This window comes from Coregonus clupeaformis, chromosome 24 (genome assembly GCF_020615455.1).
Source record: "Coregonus clupeaformis isolate EN_2021a chromosome 24, ASM2061545v1, whole genome shotgun sequence".
Lineage (NCBI taxonomy): Eukaryota > Metazoa > Chordata > Actinopteri > Salmoniformes > Salmonidae > Coregonus > Coregonus clupeaformis.
In genome coordinates, this window is record NC_059215.1 from 36,661,142 (window position 1) to 36,682,000 (window position 20,859).

Consider the following 20,859-nt stretch of genomic DNA (forward strand, 5'->3'; position numbering starts at 1 on the left):
CTTCGACTCTATTTTACGAGAATCATTATTGATGGATGTCTCGGGTTTGAACAGTATTGGCCCCATATTGGCATCACAGCAAGAGAGCATGTTTGTAAGACACTGACTCTTCAACAACCAATAGTTTCTGCATGGCCTTAGTGGTGAATCCTCACCCCACCTAAAACTCAACCACAAAAGGCTATGCAAAACAGAGAAAAGGTAGCACCTGAGGAGGGAAGGGCAAGGTGGGTGGGTGAAACTGCCAGGTAGAATTACAGGCGTGTCAGGTTGGCTACAAGGCTAGTTTCACCCAGGAAACCCTGAGCAGGTAATAGACCCACCCACAATGAGGCAGAACATTTACGATATAATAAGGAAGGACTGTGCTTGCCAATCAATCCTAGCCTATGCTAAGAGTAAAGCACATACACCTGTTGATGCTGCCACTGGATCTCCAACTACACATACATGACCAGGATTACCCACAACGATTAAGAGGTAGGGCCTACATGCAAAGTGTTCAAAAGATCACAGTATTACGTGGATTGATAGCTTTTTCGATGTCATCGTAAAATAATTCTTAATGATTAGTTTTCAATAGCGCTGAGGGGTGGGGCTGGCTGAATGTAGCCTAATCTTGCTCAAATTCATAGATGGAGCTATGGATGCAAGGACAGACATTCCATGAGATCAGCATGATAGTTAAAACCTTATTTTGAAGCTTTTCATCTTTAAAGATTCCTGTTACTGTATGTGGAAATATCTGGGTTAAGCAATAGCATTGCACCAAAAGAAGGCACACATTTTCTCCTACATGTTGGCAAACTTGTTTTTTATAGCAAAAAAATTGTAAATTAATTTACTGCCATAACTGAAATGTTAGCCTTTGTCTAGCTTCAGCCTGTCACCAGTGAAATAAATACAGTACATAGTAGGCAACTGTATTTCTTAACACTTGAGGTTGGTGGACTCCACCCCAGTGGGAGTTGAAACTATTTTTGGCATCTCAGATTGTTCTCAGAATTCTCACATAGGAACTTCATTGGGAAGAAGGATGTTTAACATGTTTTTTTTTTAAACATATTTTTGTATCACAAACCATTTTTGAAAAAAGCATGATCAAATTGGCAATTTTAGGCCCTTTTTAGACCTATACATGCCACCTGTAAGACCCTATGATCCTTGAACAGACAACATATTGGTGTCATTATACTCCTTATAACATTCTCATAAATATGGAGTAGGCCTATATCAAGATTCTGAAATACACATTTTCACATTAATTTATTCAACATAAAATATTATAATATCTTAAAACTACCCTTTTTGATTTTGCTAATTTTAAGACATATTGTTTGTAACAATATACTCTTCAAACTAGGGCTGGGCAATATGGCCTAAAAATGATATTTATGCTTCTTCAAACTTATGGGCAATTCACAACATACAGTGCCTTCGGAAAGTATTCAGACCCCTTGACTTTTTCAACATTTTGTTAAGTTACAGCCTTATTCTAAAATTGATTAAATAGTTTTTTCCCCCCTCATCAATCTACACATAATACCCCATACTGACAAAGCAAAAACAGGTTTTTAGAAATGTTTGCTAGGAGACTGATACAATCAGTTTCACTTACGTTAAAGACAATCAATAAAATTTCAACTAATTATCTACTAACCCTAGCCCTAACCCTTATCCTAACCCTGAACTTAACCCTAACCCTTATTCTAAACCTAACCGTAACCCTAGCAAGCAGTTGCTTATCAACAGATAGTTTGTTGATAGTATGACCATCTGTAGAGCATCTTATTCTAAAATGGATTGTTGTTTTTCTCCCCCTCATCAATCTACACACAATACCCCATAAAAAAAAAAGGTTTTTAGAAATGTGTGCAAATGTAATTTTAAAAACGAAATATATCATTTACATAAGTATTCAAACCCTTTACTCAGTACTTTGTTGAAGCTCCTTTGGCAGTGATTACAGCCTCGAGTCTTCTTGGTATGACGCTACAAGCTTGGCACACCTGTATTTGGGGAGTTTCTCAGATTCTTCTCTGCAGATCCTCTCAAGCGCTGTCAGGTTGGATGGAGAGCGTCGCTGCACAGCTATTTTCAGGTCTCTCCAGAGATGTTCGATCGGGTTCAAGTCCGGGCTCTGGCTGGGCCACTCAAGGACATTCAGAGACTTGTACCAAAGCTACTCCTGCGTTGTCTTGGCTGTGTGCTGCTTAGGGTCGTTGTCCTGTTGGAAGGTGAACCTTCACCCCAGTCTGAGGTCCTGAACGCTCTGGAGCAGGTTTTCATCAAGGATCTCTCTGTACTTTGCTCCGTTCATCTTTCCCTCGATTCAGACTAGTCTCCCAGTCCCTGCCGCTGAAAAACATCCCCACAGCATGATGCTGCCACCACCATACTTCACCATAGGGATGGTGCCAGGTTTCCTCCAGACGTGACGCTTGGCATTCAGGCCAAAGAGTTCCTTCTTGGTTTCATCAGACCAGAGAGTCTTGTTTACGTGCCTTTTGGCAAAAAAAAATTGGTACCCTTCCCCCGATCTGTGTCTCGACACAATCCTGTCTCGGAGCTCTACGGACAACTCCTTCGACCTCATGGCTTGGTTTTTGCTCTGACATGCACTGTCAACTGTGGGACCTTATGTAGACAGGTGTGCGCCTTTCCAAATATTTTTATTTTATTTCATCTGTATTTAACCAGGTAAGCCAGTTGAGAACAAGTTCTCATTTACAACTGCGACCTGGTCAAGATAAAGCAAAGCAGTGCGATAAAAACAACAGAGTTACACATGGGATGAAACAAAACATACAGTCAAAAACACAATAGAAAATCTATGTACAGTGTGTGCAAATGTAGTAAGTTATGGAGGTAAGGCAATAAATAGGCCATAGTGCAAAATAATTACAATTTAGTATTAACAGTGGAGTGATAGATGTGCAGAAGATGATGTGCAAATAGAGATACTGGGGTGCAAATGAGCAAAATAAATAACAATGTAAATAACAATATGGGGATGAGGTAGTTGGGTGGGCTAATTACAGATGGGTGTGTACAGGTGCAGTGATCGGTAAGCTGCTCTGACAACTGATGCTTAAAGTTAGTCAGGGAGATAAGTGTCTCCAGCTTCAGAGATTTTTGCAGTTCGTTCCAGTCATTTGCAGCAGAGAACTGGAAGGAATGGCGGCCAAAGGAGGTGTTGGCTTTGGGGATGACTAGTGAGATATACCTGCTGGAACGCATACTACGGGTGGGTGTTGCTATGGTGACCAATGATCTAAAATAAGGCGGGGATTTGCCTAGAAGTGATTCATAGATGACCTGGAGCCAATCATGGTAAATTCAATTGAATTTACCACAGGTAGACTCCAATCAAGTTGTAGAAACATCAAGGACAATCAATGGAAACAGGATGCACCTGAGCTCAATTGAGTCTCACAGCAAAGGGTCTGAATACTTATGTAAATTAGGTATATTTATTAAAACAACCTGTTTTCGCTTTGTCATTATGGGTTATTGTGTGTAGATTTGAGGGGAAAAAATAATTTAATCCATTTTAGAATAAGGCTGTAACGTAACAAAATGTGGAAAAAGTCAAGGGGTCTGAATACTTTCTGAATGCACTGTAAGTATTTGGCTAAAATGCTGCTAGCGAAATCGCAATGGCCCGCGCAACAAACTGATCATACATTTTCCAGAATCAATGTTCATTGATACTCCCGTTTTAGTAGTGTCTGCTCTGCATTGGAATTAAGACATTAAAATGGTATCATTAGAAAGGTTAACTTCTCTATTACAGTAAAAGTAACCTCCCAAGTGGCGCAGTGGTCTAAGGCACTGCATCGCAGTGCTAGCTGTGCCACTAGAGATCCTGGTTCAAATCCAGGCTCTGTCGTAGCCGGCCGCGACCGGGAGACCCATGGGGCGGCGCACAATTGGCCCAGCGTCGTCCAGGGTAGGGGAGGGAATGGCCGGCAGGGATGTAGCTCAGTTGGTAGAGCATGGCGTTTGCAACGCCAGGGTTTTGGGTTCGATTCCCACGGGGGGCCAGTATGAAAAAAAATAAATAATAATAATGTATGCACTCACTAACTGTAAGTCGCTCTGGATAAGAGCGTCTGCTAAATGACTAAAAAATAAATGTAAAATGTAAAATAATGTCTCAATGTGTTTTGGTGTCCATATGACTGATTATTTTGGGCCAAACCTCAAATGCAAATAGCAACTTGAAACCCAGGCACCCAGTGTCTGGTTTGGTGCATAACGTCACAAGCTCTTCTGGGTGGCTACTGCGTAGCAACCTATCAGTGCCAAAAGCTCTGGTTTATGATCGCTAGAACGGCTCCAAAATGTTTTGACTGCCGTTTTGTGCTCCATTTTATTTTTATTATGATCAAGTTGAATCCCCAAGGCAATTGTTTTGCTTTAATTCAATAGTGATCCATTCTGACTACATTTTTCGTCACACAGGACCACGTGCTGACACAGACCAATAATGGGCCGGCAGGCTACGAGGAAGCTCGCGCCCTCATGCCATAGACATTAAGTTTGACTCTAAGGCAGGATGAAAATGACTATGTTGACCATGATCCTTTGCTAGTTATGGCCACTTTCACAATGATCAATAGCAATGTTTTGGTGCCATTCAGCCTAGGGGAGAATGACTGCCCCCTCGCATTGAAGATTTCAAGTTGAAGGCCCAACCGCAGTACTGCAGGCATTGTTTCCAGAAAGCAGGATCCCCCATTATAGTGAATGGGGAAATGATGATCTTCATGGTCAATATTCGTGGATATACAGTACCAGTCAAAAGTTTTAGAACACTTACTCATTCAAGGGTTTTTCTTTATTTTTTACTATTTTCTACATTGGATAATAATAGTGAAGACATCAAAACTATGAAATAACACATATGGAATCATGTAGTAACCAAAAAAAAGTGGTCAACAAATCAAAATATATTTTATATTTGAGATTCTTCAAAGTAACCACCCTTTGCCTTGATGACAGCTTTGCACACTCTTGGTATTCTCTCAACCAGCTTCATGAGGTAGTCACCTCATCATAGCACTTGATGGTTTTTGAAACTGCACTTGAAGAAACGTTCAAAGTTCTTCATTTTTTCCGGACTAACTTGACCGACCATCATGTCTTAAAGTAATGATGGACTGTTGTTTCTCTTTGCTTATTTGAGCTGTTCTTGCCATAATATGGACTTGGTCTATCTTCTGTATACCATCCCTACCTTTTCACAACACATCTGATTGGCTCAAACGCATTCAGAAGGAAATAAATTCCACAAATTAACTTTTAACAAGGCACACCTGTTAATTGAAATGCATTCCAGGTGACTACCTCATGAAGCTGGTTGAGAGAATGCCAAGAGTGTGCAAAGCTGTCATCAAGGCAAAGGGTGGCTACTTTGAAGAATCTAAAATCTAAAATATATTTTGATTTGTTGAACACTTTTTTGGTTACTACATGATTCCATATGTGCCATTTCATAGTTTTGATGTCTTCACAATTATTCTACAATGTAGAAAATAGTAAAAATAAAGAAAAACCCTTGAATGAGTAGGTGTGTCCAAACTTTTGACTGGTACTCTGAAATGACACTTCCTGATCATCAAATGCGCCACTGAGCATTCTCATAGGAAACAATGGGGTGACGTCGTAGATGGCGTCGTCCATTTAAAAAAAAAAAACAGTCTATGATTAAGCCCCTTTCAACAATATGGCTTCATGCGCCATCAGGAGTTTTCCATAGGAATACATGGATGACGTCAGCGCTATCACTATCTACTGGTTTTAATGTCTATGGTTGAAACCGCTTGTCAGAGAGGAAGAAGTGATCTCACATCTTTGTATAATATATATAATAATATAATATGCCATTTAGCAGACGCTTATATCCAAAGCGACTTACAGTCATGCGTGCATACATTTTTTTTTGTGTATGGGTGGTCCCGGGGATCGAACCCACTACCTTGGCGTTACAAGCGCCGTGCTCTGCCAGCTGAGCTACAGAGGACCACATTTGTGTGTGTAAATGAGAAGGTGCACAGTCACAGCAGAAGGAGCGAAAGAGACAAGCCCAAAAAGACATGAGAACAAGTGGACATAAACTAAACGCTCCTAAAAACGAAGAAAAATAATATTGATTCTTGCGATACAGGCATTTTGAATATCGCGTAAAAACATACATTCTCAAAATCCTTCCTCCCAATTAAGTTTCTATGTGAGAATTTCCAGAACAAACTGAGATACCAAAAATATTATCCGCTCCTACAGGTGCCCACATACATTAAAAGGGAGAGTTTAAGTTTCTTATTTTCGACTTCCCTAAGGTGTTGTTGTTTCTGTAGACAAGTCACGAGAGGCCAGGTAGTACTGATAACACTAGAAAAAGTCTAATTTCATGGTAGAAGCAGTTTGTAGATTTCTGCTAACTGCTCCACTCTCTCTTCAACAGCTTTTTCCTGAGCATGGTGACATCAACCGGAACATCACAGACCCAATAGGTGACTTCTGGGTTTGGGCTCAGTCTCAACGGCAAAAGCTTCAACATGCTGGCCATCATTGAGTCCTGGGAAGAGGAGGGGAGCTGCCTCGAGGACAACACCAGGCAGTTTCTGTTCATCTTGCTGTTAAAGGTGGGCATGGATTGTCTGGTCCTGTCCATCTGCCTGTGCCGGCTGCACACCTCCTTCATGGGCGTCTTTGGCCTCTCAGTCTTCCTGGTCGACGTGGCGTTGGCATGCGCCGTTGTGGCTGTTTGGTTACTAGGACCTGCCCACTCCCCAGTGTCCATGTGCTTCCTCTTGGCGCAGGCCTCGGCCGTGTTCAACGCGCTGCCTCTGCCCGTGCTGGGCCTGGGGCTGCTGGACTATGCCACAGAGTCACACTATGACTCCTGCCATGCCACCCCCGGCAGGGCCTTGTGCAACTGCACCCTGACGCTGCTGGTGTGGGTGCTGGCCGGTGTGTGCGCCTGCTGGTCAACCTTCACCAACCTCATAGAGGTCGAGTACGAGGGAGGGAAGCATGCTTTAGGGTGCGTGGTGCAGGAGTCTGTGTTTGTGGTACATTTCTCAGTGGGGATCTCCGTAGCCGTCTGCTGTGTGCTGCTGCTCCACTACAAACAGCTTTCCTCGTGGCTGAAGGAGGCCAACAAGCTTTCAGAACAGAGGGACGACGTCAACCCAACGCTGCACAGAGACTTGAGCTTCAGGTATGCCAAGTTAGGCCAGGCAGGGGCTGACAAGGACGAGGAGAAAGCACTGGCGATGGAGACCGAATGGCAGAGGCACCCCCTTTACCTCAGCCTGACTTTGGGCTTCAGCACAACGTGGGCCTCATACCTGGTCATGTGCGTCGCCTGTGAGCTCTTGGGCCTTGCGGTCCCCGCCTACATTGCCATCAACCTCCTGTGGTTGGAGTGTGCCAACAGCTTATTGGTGGGGCTGGTGTTCTGGCTCAAGAGCGACTGGCTGGGGCCGTACAGCAATCTCCCGGACGACATCTGCCAGTGGCAGGTTTACTGGCACTTAAGTAGAGGACCCGTTAGAGACTCTGAGAAACTTCCCAAGACTGTGTTCAGCCTGTCAGGCAAGGACAGAAACCCACTCCTGTATGTCTGAATCAGGCCAATCGAAAAGTGGGCTTGACTCATGATGCAAGACAGTCCTACTATATTACCTTTCCATTCCTCTGATAATGTTCGGTTCAGATATGACGACAAAGAAAGCAATTATGCTGTTACATACTTCTACTGATAGCTTTGTTAGTAGGCCTAGCCTATATGATTGTCAATAGTTATTGCCCTTGATATGCAACTGTATGAAGGGTGGTGCCATTAGTTTAGGCTAACCTACCTCATTGTTACTATAAACACTTTCACACACACGCAACGACATGGGCATAAAAAGGACCTGCAGCACTTTGTAGTAGTGTACTTTATATGTTTGATCAATAAACTCTCTGTATTGACTCTCACTCCTCGAGTTCCATGTTTCTCTATTACAGGTTTTTCAATATGCTTTAGAGAAACTAGGTGATTCTCATGAAACTAGTTTTAATTGTCTGTAGCAAATTGAGTAACAAAACCATGATGCATCTGCAAAAAACAAGTGTCTTATTTTAAATACATTTTAGATTTCTGCAATGAATTTTGTAAATTTACACCTCTAATTCTCATTACCGAAATGTGTCCGGATTAAATTCTCGGGTCATTTTATACAATTTTAACTTATTTGAATAAAAACAGAGTATGTTGCTGTAGTTTGTCCATAAATCATAACAATTCTATACTAGTTGAAGTTTACATTAAAACTATAGGTATTATGTAAAAACATTGTCTGTGGACACGTCTCTCATTAAAGTAACACTTTTTCAAGATCCTGTAAAAAATCCAGTTTTTAAATACATTTTTATTCACCCAAGATGCATCATCTAGAGTGGTCCTTAGACTTCATGTATTCGTATATGCCTTCAGAATTAGACCCTTATTCTCAAACACCCCCTTTACCCCACTTGACCTTCTCATTACCGAAACGCCTAAAAAGCTCAAAATTGGGAAAAAGTCAGAAGCATTACCTTACCAACATGGAGGCATGAATGAGCTTTAGTGATGTGGTCAATTCTTTGAGGACTCATAATGGCTGTTTCCTATTATTTGCAGATTGAGCTAACATGCTGACTAGACCAGCTACATTGCGTGCCCGAGCGTTGCAACACAAAAAAAAATGTATGAGTACATGTTATTCAAGAGCTCTAAACTAGAACATGGTTGTCTGTGACGCTGCAGCTTTCTGCAAGTCCCGCCTCTCCCATCACCTAATTGGTTCTCACGTCGAGCATACTTCAGGTAAACAAAAGCCAACGTGTGCTTGAAAGAATGACGAGAGATTAATCGTGGAAGTATAGAAGTACTTGAATTTAAAGGACAAGGCTTCAAAATTCTACCATTTGAGGTAAAGTAGAAATCCTCTGTAGCCAAGAGAGTTATGCGAGAGATTTTCCTTGGTTGTTTTTTAGTTGGTGAAATAATGGTGGAATGGTAGTTTTAAAGTGTAGAATAAACAAACAATACAAATGAAGATGTCAAAGATGAACATACTGTCACATTTTAATAAACAATCAGGTATAATTATTTTTTAACTAGAGACATACACTCAGTGCAATTAAGTAGGCATAGCTCCAATCATTCTGTCCTGGAAGACAATTCTGCCTGCCAGAGGTGAAATACTTGGTCAACTTTTCCCTGACAGAAACGGCCTCCTGACCTGCTCTGTTTGCCTGGATGGCTATGCATCATCCTTGACCCACTCTGTTGTAGCCACATCTCCACATCACAAGCATTTGTGAGGAAGTTATATAGTATGCACATTGCAACCACTAGGGTATCAACCTGGCAGTAGGTTGATCTTCTTGTAAAGGATCCTCCATCTTGTAAAGGATCCTCCATCTGGCCGCAAGGATCCCGAATGCCTTCTCCACTGTCATTCTAGCTCAACAGAGACAACAGTTGAATATTTGTTTCTCGTAGCTGATGTTGTGCCCGGCCTATGGCCTCATCAGGTAGGGCCAGGGCTTTACATTAAGATTTTTTCATTGTTAGCACGGGTGCTCCCAACTTACAAAAGTTAGGAGCACCACATGAAATTTAAGAGCACCAAAAATGAATCATGTTTAAATTGATTGAGATACAGCTTCTATGAATTCTAGCTACTTTCGAAGCACACGTTGTGCCCTAGAAACTAATACAGTGCATTCGGAAAGTATTCAGACCACTTGACTTTTTCCACATTTTGTTACGTTACAGCCTTATTCTAAAATTGAGTCAATTAAATTGTTTTCCTCATCAATCTACACACAGTACCCCATAATGACAAAGCGAAAACAGGTTTTTAGAAATGTTTGCAAATGTATACAAAATTAAAAAAACATACTTTATTTACATTAGTATTCAGACCCTTTGCTATGAGTCTCTAAATTGAGCTCAGGTGCATGTTGTTTCCATTGATCATCCTTGAGATGTTTCTACAACTTGGAGTCCACCGGTGGTAAATTCAATTGATTGGACATGATTTGGAAAGGCACACACCTGTCTATATAAGGTCCCATAGTTGACAGCGCATGTCCGAGCAAAAACGAAGCCATGAGGTCGAAGGAATTGTCGATAGAGCTCAGAGACAGGATTGTGTCAAGGTACAGATCTGGGGAAGGGTACCAAAAAATGTCTGTAGCATTGACGGTCTCCAAGAACACAGTGGCCTCCATCATTCTTAAATGGAAGAAGTTTGGAACCACCAAGACTCTTCCTAGAGCTGGCCGCCCGGCCAAACTGAGCAATCGGGGAAGAAGGGCCTTGGTCAGGGAGGTGAGCAAGAAACCGATGGTCACTCTGACAGAGCTCCTCTGTGGAGATGGTTTTCCTTCTGGAAGGTTATCCCATCTCTGCAGCACTCCACCATTAAGGCCTTCAGTATAAGGCACGACAGCTCGCTTGGAGTTTGCCAAAAGGCACCTAAAGACTCTCAGTCCATGAGAAACAAGATTCTCTGGAGATTTAACTTTTTGGCATGAATGCCAAGCGTCACGTCTGGAGGAAACCTGGCACCATCCCTATGGTGAAGCATGGTGGTGGCAGCATCATGCTGTGGGGATGTTTTTCAGCGGCAGGGACTGGGAGACTAGTCAGGATCGAGGGAAAGATGAACGGAGCAAAGTACAGCGAGATCCATGATAAAAACCTGCTCCAGAGCGCTCAGGACCTCAGACTGGGGCAAAGGTTCACCTTCCAAAAGGACAACGACCCTAAGCACACAGCCAAAACAACGCAGGAGTGGCTTCGGGACAAGTCTCTGAATGTCCTTGAGTGGCCCAGCCAGAGTCCGGACTTGAACCCGATAGAACATATCTGGAGAGACCTGAAAATAGCTGTGCAGCGACGCTCCCCATTCAACCATTTAGAGTTTGAGAGGAACTGCGGAGAAGAATGGGAAAACTCCCCAAATACAGGTGTGCCAAGCTTGTAGCGTCATACCCAAGAAGACGCGAGGCTGTAATCACTGCCAAAGGTGCTTCAACAAAGTACTGAGTAAAGGGTCTGAATACTTATGTAAATGTAAAAAAAAGTATACATTTGCAAACATTTAAAAAAAAAACAGTTTTTGCTTTGTCATTATGGGGTATTGTGTGTAGATTGATGAGGGAAAAAAAAGATTTAATTAATTTTAGAATGTCTGTAATGTAACAAAATGTGGAAAAAGTCAAGGGGTCTGAATACTTTCCGAATGCACTTTATGTAAAACTGTAAATACATTAGTTTATTATAAAAGCTAAACGTTGGTACGAATACCTGTCATTGAAATTACAAAAGTCATATGTGGAATATTAGGTTTCTACATTGTGTAAAAGCATTATTTTCCTATTGAGATTACATAGAACATTTTACACCGTCTGTTTAAAAACATCAGGTTTGTTATGAAAGAGATTATCCCTTGTACGTTATTTCTGTGACCCCAAATGTTTGAATATACTGGTAAAGTTACCAGGTTGTTCTCTAGTCAATGAGGTGACAACAAGAATGTTGCGCCGGTAATGTGGGTCATGTCTTTTGACCTGGTTGGGCTAGAAGCAAGCAGTTTTCGCTGTAGTAATGGTGCAACCATGACGCTAACGAATCTGCACCTGCTTGTTTCTCTAAGGCACTCGGAAACAACGGCACAGCGAAGCCTTATCATTACAACAATTATTATCTGGGAGATCTTTTTCCAAAGTCGCAAAGTACTCCCAAACAAAACTCCTGGTTGCACAGCTAAATATTTTGTAGCATATGCAACTAAATTGGTCACACTTTAGAGCCCTAGGTAGGGCTTCAGTGGGAAAGCAGCATCGCCCACCATTGCGTATGGTATCTTTCCCAACTCTTCACCCCCAGGCAGGAAGGCATCTTGGGGCACCTGCAGGGTTTTTGACCCCATTCCCCTTCCAATTGGGGAGTTGGCATAGACTCCACCATTTCTCCCAAAATCCCCCACTTGAATAGCTGTGAAGCAGTAGTTTGCATCCACAAGGGCAAGGAGCACCACACAAAAGGTTCCTTTATAATTAAAGAAACAGCTCCCTGAGTTTGGTGGTTTGGTGATCATAATATGTTTTCCTTAAATCAATCCCAAACAACTGGGAAAGTCCTATTTTTCCTTAAACTCTTGAGCAGTTTGTATCCAGGTTTCCTCAGTGGGTCATGGCAGATTGAGAGGAGGATGCTGGCGACATATGGCCTCAAAGGTCTCCATAATCGAATCAAAGACGATATGTGAAGGCCATGCTGCAAATAGAGCCTCCAGATGCCAAGTACCTGGTAACGACAAAATAAATGTTTTGTTATTGGTTAACAATCATGTCTATTTTACTCTTCACAGATGTTGAATTGTGCAAAACCTGATGGAAGTCCCTCCATGGTACTTTTGTAAGGCATCTACGTAAGACCCAACCCAACGGTTCTGGGGGAACTAATCATAAAGAGTGGAAATACATGAAAATATTATCATTCTTTTGATACCTTACATCCAGCCAAGAAGGTACGTTATAATACATTTTAATTGATTACACTGACATTTTATTGTGCAATGAATACTGAACCTCAAGGTCTGCAGTATTGCTAGCATTATTTCCTACCTGCTAAGTAACTACCTGATCGTTTAATGTCAACTGGCATCACATTTCTGAATTAGTGATTATATAGGCCTATAGATTATGAATCAGTCCCTTATTAGAGGAATTATGAAAACCTGCAGTGTTGCAGACTTTGTGGCCCAGATTTGAGAAATATGATTAATTGAACCTGAGCTTTCAAGTTTCCTTAAACTCATTTGATTAAATACAGTGGGGGAAAAAAGTATTTAGTCAGCCACCAATTGTGCAAGTTCTCCCACTTAAAAAGATGAGAGAGGCCTGTAATTTTCATCATAGGTACACGTCAACTATGACAGACAAATTGAGAAGAAAAAAATCCAGAAAATCACATTGTAGGATTTTTAATGAATTTATTTGCAAATTATGGTGGAAAATAAGTATTTGGTCACCTACAAACAAGCAAGATTTCTGGCTCTCACAGACCTGTAACTTCTTCTTTAAGAGGCTCCTCTGTCCTCCACTCGTTACCTGTATTAATGGCACCTGTTTGAACTTGTTATCAGTATAAAAGACACCTGTCCACAACCTCAAACAGTCACACTCCAAACTCCACTATGGCCAAGACCAAAGAGCTGTCAAAGGACACCAGAAACAAAATTGTAGACCTGCACCAGGCTGGGAAGACTGAATCTGCAATAGGTAAGCAGCTTGGTTTGAAGAAATCAACTGTGGGAGCAATTATTAGGAAATGGAAGACATACAAGACCACTGATAATCTCCCTCGATCTGGGGCTCCACGCAAGATCTCACCCCGTGGGGTCAAAATGATCACAAGAACGGTGAGCAAAAATCCCAGAACCACACGGGGGGACCTAGTGAATGACCTGCAGAGAGCTGGGACCAAAGTAACAAAGCCTACCATCAGTAACACACTACGCCGCCAGGGACTCAAATCCTGCAGTGCCAGACGTGTCCCCCTGCTTAAGCCAGTACATGTCCAGGCCCGTCTGAAGTTTGCTAGAGTGCATTTGAATGATCCAGAAGAGGATTGGGAGAATGTCATATGGTCAGATGAAACCCAAATAGAACTTTTTGGTAAAAACTCAACTCGTCGTGTTTGGAGGACAAAGAATGCTGAGTTGCATCCAAAGAACACCATACCTACTGTGAAGCATGGGGGTGGAAACATCATGCTTTGGGGCTGTTTTTCTGCAAAGGGACCAGGACGACTGATCTGTGTAAAGGAAAGAATGAATGGGGCCATGTATCGTGAGATTTTGAGTGAAAACCTCCTTCCATCAGCAAGGGCATTGAAGATGAAACGTGGCTGGGTCTTTCAGCATGACAATGATGAAAGACACCGCCCGGGCAACAAAGGAGTGGCTTCGTAAGAAGCATTTCAAGGTCCTGGAGTGGCCTAGCCAGTCTCCAGATCTCAACCCCATAGAAAATCTTTGGAGGGAGTTGAAAGTCCGTGTTGCCCAGCGACAGCCCCAAAACATCACTGCTCTAGAGGAGATCTGCATGGAGGAATGGGCCAAAATACCAGCAACAGTGTGTGAAAACCTTGAAGACTTACAGAAAACGTTTGACCTGTGTCATTGCCAACAAAGGGTATATAACAAAGTATTGAGAAACTTTTGTTATTGACCAAATACTTATTTTCCACCATAATTTGCAAATAAATTCATAGTTGACGTGTACCTATGATGAAAATTACAGGCCTCTCATCTTTTTAAGTGGGAGAACTTGCACAATTGGTGGCTGACTAAATACTTTTTTCCCCCACTGTATGTAAATTAAACTAACTTTTCATTTATATGTTGACCTTTTTCAGCTCAAGAGGCAACCTCAGTCTTGAAAATGCTGATTTTTGTAAATCACAACCTGTGTAGCCTGTGACACGGAGGTCATGACCCTGTGCTTCAGACGACTGAACAGTCAAGACCAACCACTACAGACAAGGCTCAAGGACTGGCAGCCAAGAAAAAGAAAACAGAAGGTGGATGAAGAGCTGCTTGCGTTTCTCAGGAAGCCAATCCCTTCTGCTGCTACCTCAGCCTTGTGCCAGAGCAGAAGAAAATAGGAAGAAACAAGGGACGTCTGAAAGTGCAACTAATATCATTGATTGTAAACTGGGATGACCAGCAGGTAACACCACCGCCACCACCACAATGGCTCTTCGGTGCTCCGCATTAAAGAGTTGGACTGCAGCCTATGATGTACAGCCAGCCCAGACATCCATACTCCTAAATCACCAGAACCTAGGTCTCCAACACGTATCTGGGATGAGGCAACACCACTGTCACGCGGTCCGCAAGTACTCCGAACGGAAGAGGTGGACTGCAGCCAATCATGTACGATGAGCCCAGGGATCAAAACTCGCCAGAACCTAGGTCTCCAACACATAGCTGGGATGACAGCTTCAGTACATTCTCTCAAGAGAGCTGGGACAAAGACACAGTCACATTGATAATACCCTCCTAAAAGGCAGATCCCAGTCCCGCGTATTCATAGGCTTATGTTCTGTTTTAGGAGGCCCTGTGAAACAGTTTTAAAAAGGGAAACCAAAAGTTTATGTATGCACTTTTTACACTGCTTTGTTGCATTTATATTTTTTTGTATTGTAGCTTGTATTGAACTGTTTTGCTATTCAGTGGATATTGTAATTGGGAGGGATATGCCTAATTTTTTTGTTTATATGTCTTGCTGTGGCTGTTAATGTCACCTACAACAGGTAGTTTTTGTTTACATACCTTCATGTGACTGTCACCTACAACAAGTGCACCATGCCTTGATGTGGCTGTTCATCAGTGGAGGCTGCTGAGGGGACGATGGCTCATAATAATGGCTGGAATGGAGTGAAATCAAACAGATGAAAACCATGTGTTTGATACCATTCCATTCACTCCATTCCGACCATTAACATGAGCCGTCCTCCCCTCAGCAGCCTCCACTGCTGTTCATGTCACCTTGAATAATTATTAAAAAAATACTCAAAGAACAGTGCGCCTTACTTACCTCAGAGTATAATGGGGGAAAAAATTCAGCACAGTGATCTTGCTGCTCCCTAGATGTAATGGAACATAGGCCTACATCTGTGGAGCATCCTGATCACCAGTGTGCTGGAGTTTCTTTACACTATAGTATACTGCTTTTCTCCATGCACCTTCTTACACAATACAACCTTTTCCAATAACTTACCTTAGAGTGAAAGCTAGTCTTTGTTTTGGCTCTATTGGGGTCCTGTAGTTAGTATTTTGCTTGATGAGGTCTGGGCCAACAAGAGTCTCCATCTCTTCTACACTCATCCGGAAGTATCGATGATGTCAGGCACTGTTCAGGAGCAGCTCTTGGACAAGGTGGTAGTATTCCCCATGCTCCCTTTTCAGCACATTTATGGGATGCACCCATAACCACCTCCTTCCCTGTCTGTGCCTCAATAATACAATGACCACCAACTTCTGTCTTGGCAGGTGGCGACTGTTGATCCATGCTGTTAAGAAAAGCATACATAAAGTATTGTGATTTTTTAAAACTTGTGTTTGGATGAGTACAATATTAGTTTCTTATTACGTGGTCTTTTTTTCAGTAAATGCTAATTTATGTCTCATACCAGACTGGTTTGGTTGTAAGGTGAAAGACAATGGTTTATTAAAGTACTCAGTTACAGCCTGTCATCATGTATACATATTATAGGCATATACAGTGAAGGAAAAAAGTATTTGATCCCCTGCTGATTTTGTACGTTTGCCCACTGACAAAGAAATGATCAGTCTATAATTTTAATGGTAGGTTTATTTGAACAGTGAGAGACAGAATAACAACAACAAAAAACAGAATTGATTTGCATTTTAATGAGGGAAATAAGTATTTGACCCCTCTGCAAAACATGACTTAGTACTTGGTGGCAAAACCCTTGTTGGCAATCACAGAGGTCAGACGTTTCTTGTAGTTGGCCACCAGGTTTGCCCACATCTCAGGAGGGATTTTGTCCCACTCCTCTTTGCAGATCTTCTCCAAGTCATTAAGGTTTCGAGGCTGACGTTTGGCAACTCGAACCTTCAGCTCCCTCCACATATTTTCTATGGGATTAAGGTCTGGAGACTGGCTAGGCCACTCCAGGACCTTAATATGCTTCTTCTTGAGCCACTCCTTTGTTGCCTTGGCCGTGTGTTTTGGGTCATTGTCATGCTGGAATACCCATCCACGACCCATTTTCAATGCCCTGGCTGAGGGAAGGAGGTTCTTACCCAAGATTTGACCGTACATGGCCCCGTCCATCGCCCCTTTGATGCGGTGAAGTTGTCCTGTGCCCTTAGCAGAAAAACACCCCCAAAGCATAATGTTTCCACCTCCATGTTTGATGGTGGGGATGGTGTTCTTGGGGTCATAGGCAGCATTCCTCCTCCTCCAAACACGGCGAGTTGAGTTGATGCCAAATAGCTCGATTTTGGTCTCATCTGACCACAACACTTTCACCCAGTTCTCCTCTGAATCATTCAGATGTTCATTGGCAGACTTCAGACAGGCCTGTATATGTGCTTTCTTGAGCAGGGGGACCTTGCGGGCGCTGCAGGATTTCAGTCCTTCACGGCGTAGTGTGTTACCAATTGTTTTCTTGGTGACTATAGTCCCAGCTGCCTTGAGATCATTGACAAGATCCTCCCGTGTAGTTCTGGGCTGTTTACTCACCGTTCTCATGATCATTGCAACTCCACGAGGTGAGATCTTGCGTGGAGCCCCAGGACGAGGGAGATTGACAGTTCTTTTGTGTTTCTTCCATTTGCGAATAATCGCACCAACTGTTGTCACCTTCTCCCCAAGCTGCTTGACGATGGTCTTGTAGCCCATTCCAGCCTTGTGTAGGTCTACAATCTTGTCCCTGACATCCTTGGAGAGCTCTTTGGTCTTGGCCATGGTGGAGAGTTTGGAATCTGATTGACTGATTGCTTCTGTGGACAGGTGTCTTTTATACAGGTAACAAGCTGAGATTAGGAGCACTCCCTTTAAGAGTGTGCTCCTAATCTCAGCTCGTTACCTGTATAAAAAGACACCTGGGAGCCAGAAATCTTTCTGATTGAGAGGGGGTCAAATACTTATTTCCCTCATTAAAATGCAAATCAATTTATAACATTTTTGACATGCGTTTTTCTGGATTTTGTTGTTGTTATTCTGTCTCTCATTGTTCAAATAAACCTACCATTAAAATTATAGACTGATCATTTCTTTGTCACTGGGCAAATGTACAACATCAGCAGGGGATCAAATACTTTTTCCCCTCACTGTAGGAGTCTGCCTGCCACACACAGATATTGTTGGAAGACTAGCTAGCTTTTAGCTAAAAGCCTAGATGTTTAAAACTAATAGCCTACAACTTGCATTTCATAAATTATACTCCTGTCCTAGCAATAATATCACTACCGTACAATATGCAATCATGTACTTACCCATGTTACCACTCCTCAAATCGCGGTGAAATCAGAAGAATCGGAATACATTTTCCACTGAAAAAATGCAACCAAGAAAAGGCGCTAACCACATCGTCCTACCCCCAAAGTAATATAATTGGCTCCGAGTTCATTTTGATATTTCAACCAGCTTGTCCCGATCGCTTCTGGTGCAGCTAGACAAAAGCAAAACGCGCAAGCCTTTGTACGTGCGTGGCCGGTTTAGCCAAGGTGTAAGGGTTTTGGTAATGAGAACCTTAATAATTTAGGTAATAAGCTAATTCTAATGTATATTCAACGGGTGTGATGTGCTGGTAACTTTATTTACTAGGACCACTCCTTACAACTATTGTATAGATTTTTGGGTAAAACAACAGTAATTTGATTTAGTATGGTTTGTCCCAATAAAATGGGGTGTATAAACCCCATGTAACTTACTTTAAGACAAAATCTGCAGTTTGTGTTTCAGCAAAGAGCAATCCAGCCACTTAAAGGAGGATATCCCCCATTTTGACACGTGTATCGGTTTTCACACATATTATCTCACATATTTAGATACTTTATAGGCATATTGTATTATCCCATTTGCCCATAGGATCCCATTCAATCCAGAAATGCATCTAAAATACCTTACAACCACACCTATCCACATCCTAATACACCAATGTCATCTGTAAAGACTTTGTCATGCATGTAATTACAGTTCTTATACTGAAATAAGGGATATTTTAGTAAATTTCATTAAGATCAATGATTTTAGTATTATGCAAATCATTTGGGATTAACAAATGACACTGATAATTTGTTGGATTACTGAATCTCTGATAGAGATTAGTACAGTTTTTAAATTGCAAACTATGCAAACACTCATTACCGAATCATGCAGTCTCATCTCCGAAACCTGCTCATCATTAGCGTACAAGACTCACGAAAAAGTAAAAGTATATAAATAAAAAATAAAAATAAAAATTATAAATGAATAATAAGATTAATGAAAAACATTTTAACAATTACATTTTCAATATATATTTTTTTCAGTGTTATGTTTAACTCCGGCCTTTTCATTAGGTAAGAAATGCTAAAAAAATATTACACTGATTTGTTTAACTTTTCTGGACTTCTGGAATCTCTGCGTTGGTAGTGGAAATTGTGGTACAATGAATAGTATCTGATCAATAAACATACAAATTATTATGAAATAGATAAGTACAGATCCTATTCTCAGTGATCAGAGGAAATTGTGAAAAATATCACTTGAGAATTGTTTTGTCAAATGTCAGTTTTGTGAGAATGACCCAACTAGAGTAAAGATGCCTTTCTTTTTAGAACAATGGTAGAGACTTTCTTGTAGGTCTGGTTTGTCAAAAAGGTAGGTCTGTTTCTTGTTTGACCTTTTCCAACTAACTGCCTCACACTGACTACACAGTTTGCAAATTCAATGATGCATTACAGCTAAGGCTACATCAACCTGAATCTTTCAATGAAGATCAGGCCTATTGTGTAGGAATAAGATGGAGTATCCTATATCCACAATGTGCCAAATGACTCATGCTTCCTTTGTTCACTCATATAGCTTCATCCAAGTATAATGACAGAAAGGTATTGTCTGTATAATGTACGGTTCACAGATCATTGTGTCTTACAGGGGGCATGTATAGGTCTAAAAACGGCCTAAAATGGCCACAATGATTTTCTCAAATATGGTTTATGTTACAAATGTAAAAAGCACATCAAGCTTCCTTCCTCCCAACTATACTGAACAAAAATATAAAACGCAACATGCAACAATTTCAACAATTTTACTGAGTTACAGTTCATATAAAGGAAATCAGTCAATTTAAATAAATTCTTTAGGCCCTAATCTATGGATTTCACAAGACAGGGCAGGGGCGCAGCCACTTGGGAACCAGGCCCAGCCAATCAGGATGAGTTTTTCCCTACAAAGGGGCTTTATTACAGACAGAAATACTCCTCAGTTTCATCAGCTGTTTATTTTGCTGGTCCCAGACGATCCCGCAGGTGAAGAAGCTGGATGTGGAGGTCCTGGGCTGGCATGGCAACACATGGTCTGCGGTTGTGAGGCCGGTTGGACGTACTGCCAAATTCTCTAAAACAACATTGGAGGCGGCTTATGGTAGAGAAATTAACATTAAATTATCTGGCAACAACTCTGGTGGACATTCCTGCAGTCAGCATGCCAATTGCATGCTCCCTCAAAACTTGAGACATCTGTGGCATTGTGTTGTGACAAAACTGCACATTTTTGAGTGGCCTTTTATTTTCCCCAGCACGAAGTGCACCTGTGTAATGATCATGCTGTTTAAATCAGCTTCTTGATATGCCACACCTGTCAGGTGGATGGATTATCTGGGCAAAGGAGAAATGCTCACTATCAGGGATGTAAACAAATTTGTCCACAAAATATGAGAGAAATAAGCTTTCTGTGTGTATGGAAAATTTCTGGTATCTTTTATTTCAGCTCATGAAACATGGGACCAACACTTTACATGTTGCGTTTATATTTTTGTTCAGTATAAGTTTCTATGTGAGAATTGCCAGAACAATCTGAGATACCAAAAATATTTTCAGGCTATGCAGGCATGGAATGGCCTATTCTGGTATGCAAAATCATTCTGTGATTACAATTGACCATGAGAAAAGACAGCTACTGTACAACAATGATTGAATTGAGCCCCAAGTGTAGGCCTACACTGTCCTACACACAATTAAAAAATAATCAGCTTTAAGTAATCAAATATGATGACACAGT

General features: G+C 41.7%; 2 protein-coding genes across 2 annotated transcripts in view; one reads left to right on the forward strand and one right to left on the reverse strand.

Annotated features, from left to right (window-relative positions):
• Positions 1-20,859, reverse strand: part of ppih (peptidylprolyl isomerase H (cyclophilin H)) — a 40,992-nt gene that overhangs the window by 9,526 nt on the left and 10,607 nt on the right. The window lies entirely within an intron of this gene.
• On the forward strand, positions 365-7,992 carry LOC121538221. The gene is made up of 2 exons (XM_041846051.1): positions 365-480; positions 6,470-7,992. Exon 2 carries the CDS (start codon positions 6,564-6,566, stop codon positions 7,635-7,637), a length of 1,074 nt encoding a protein of 357 aa, XP_041701985.1. The 5' UTR covers positions 365-480; positions 6,470-6,563; the 3' UTR covers positions 7,638-7,992.

What these genes read in the sequence shown, in the direction of transcription:
- LOC121538221 (XM_041846051.1), top strand. Translation starts at nt 6,564, where the DNA reads ATGCTGGCCATCATTGAGTCCTGGGAAGAGGAGGGGAGCTGCCTCGAG.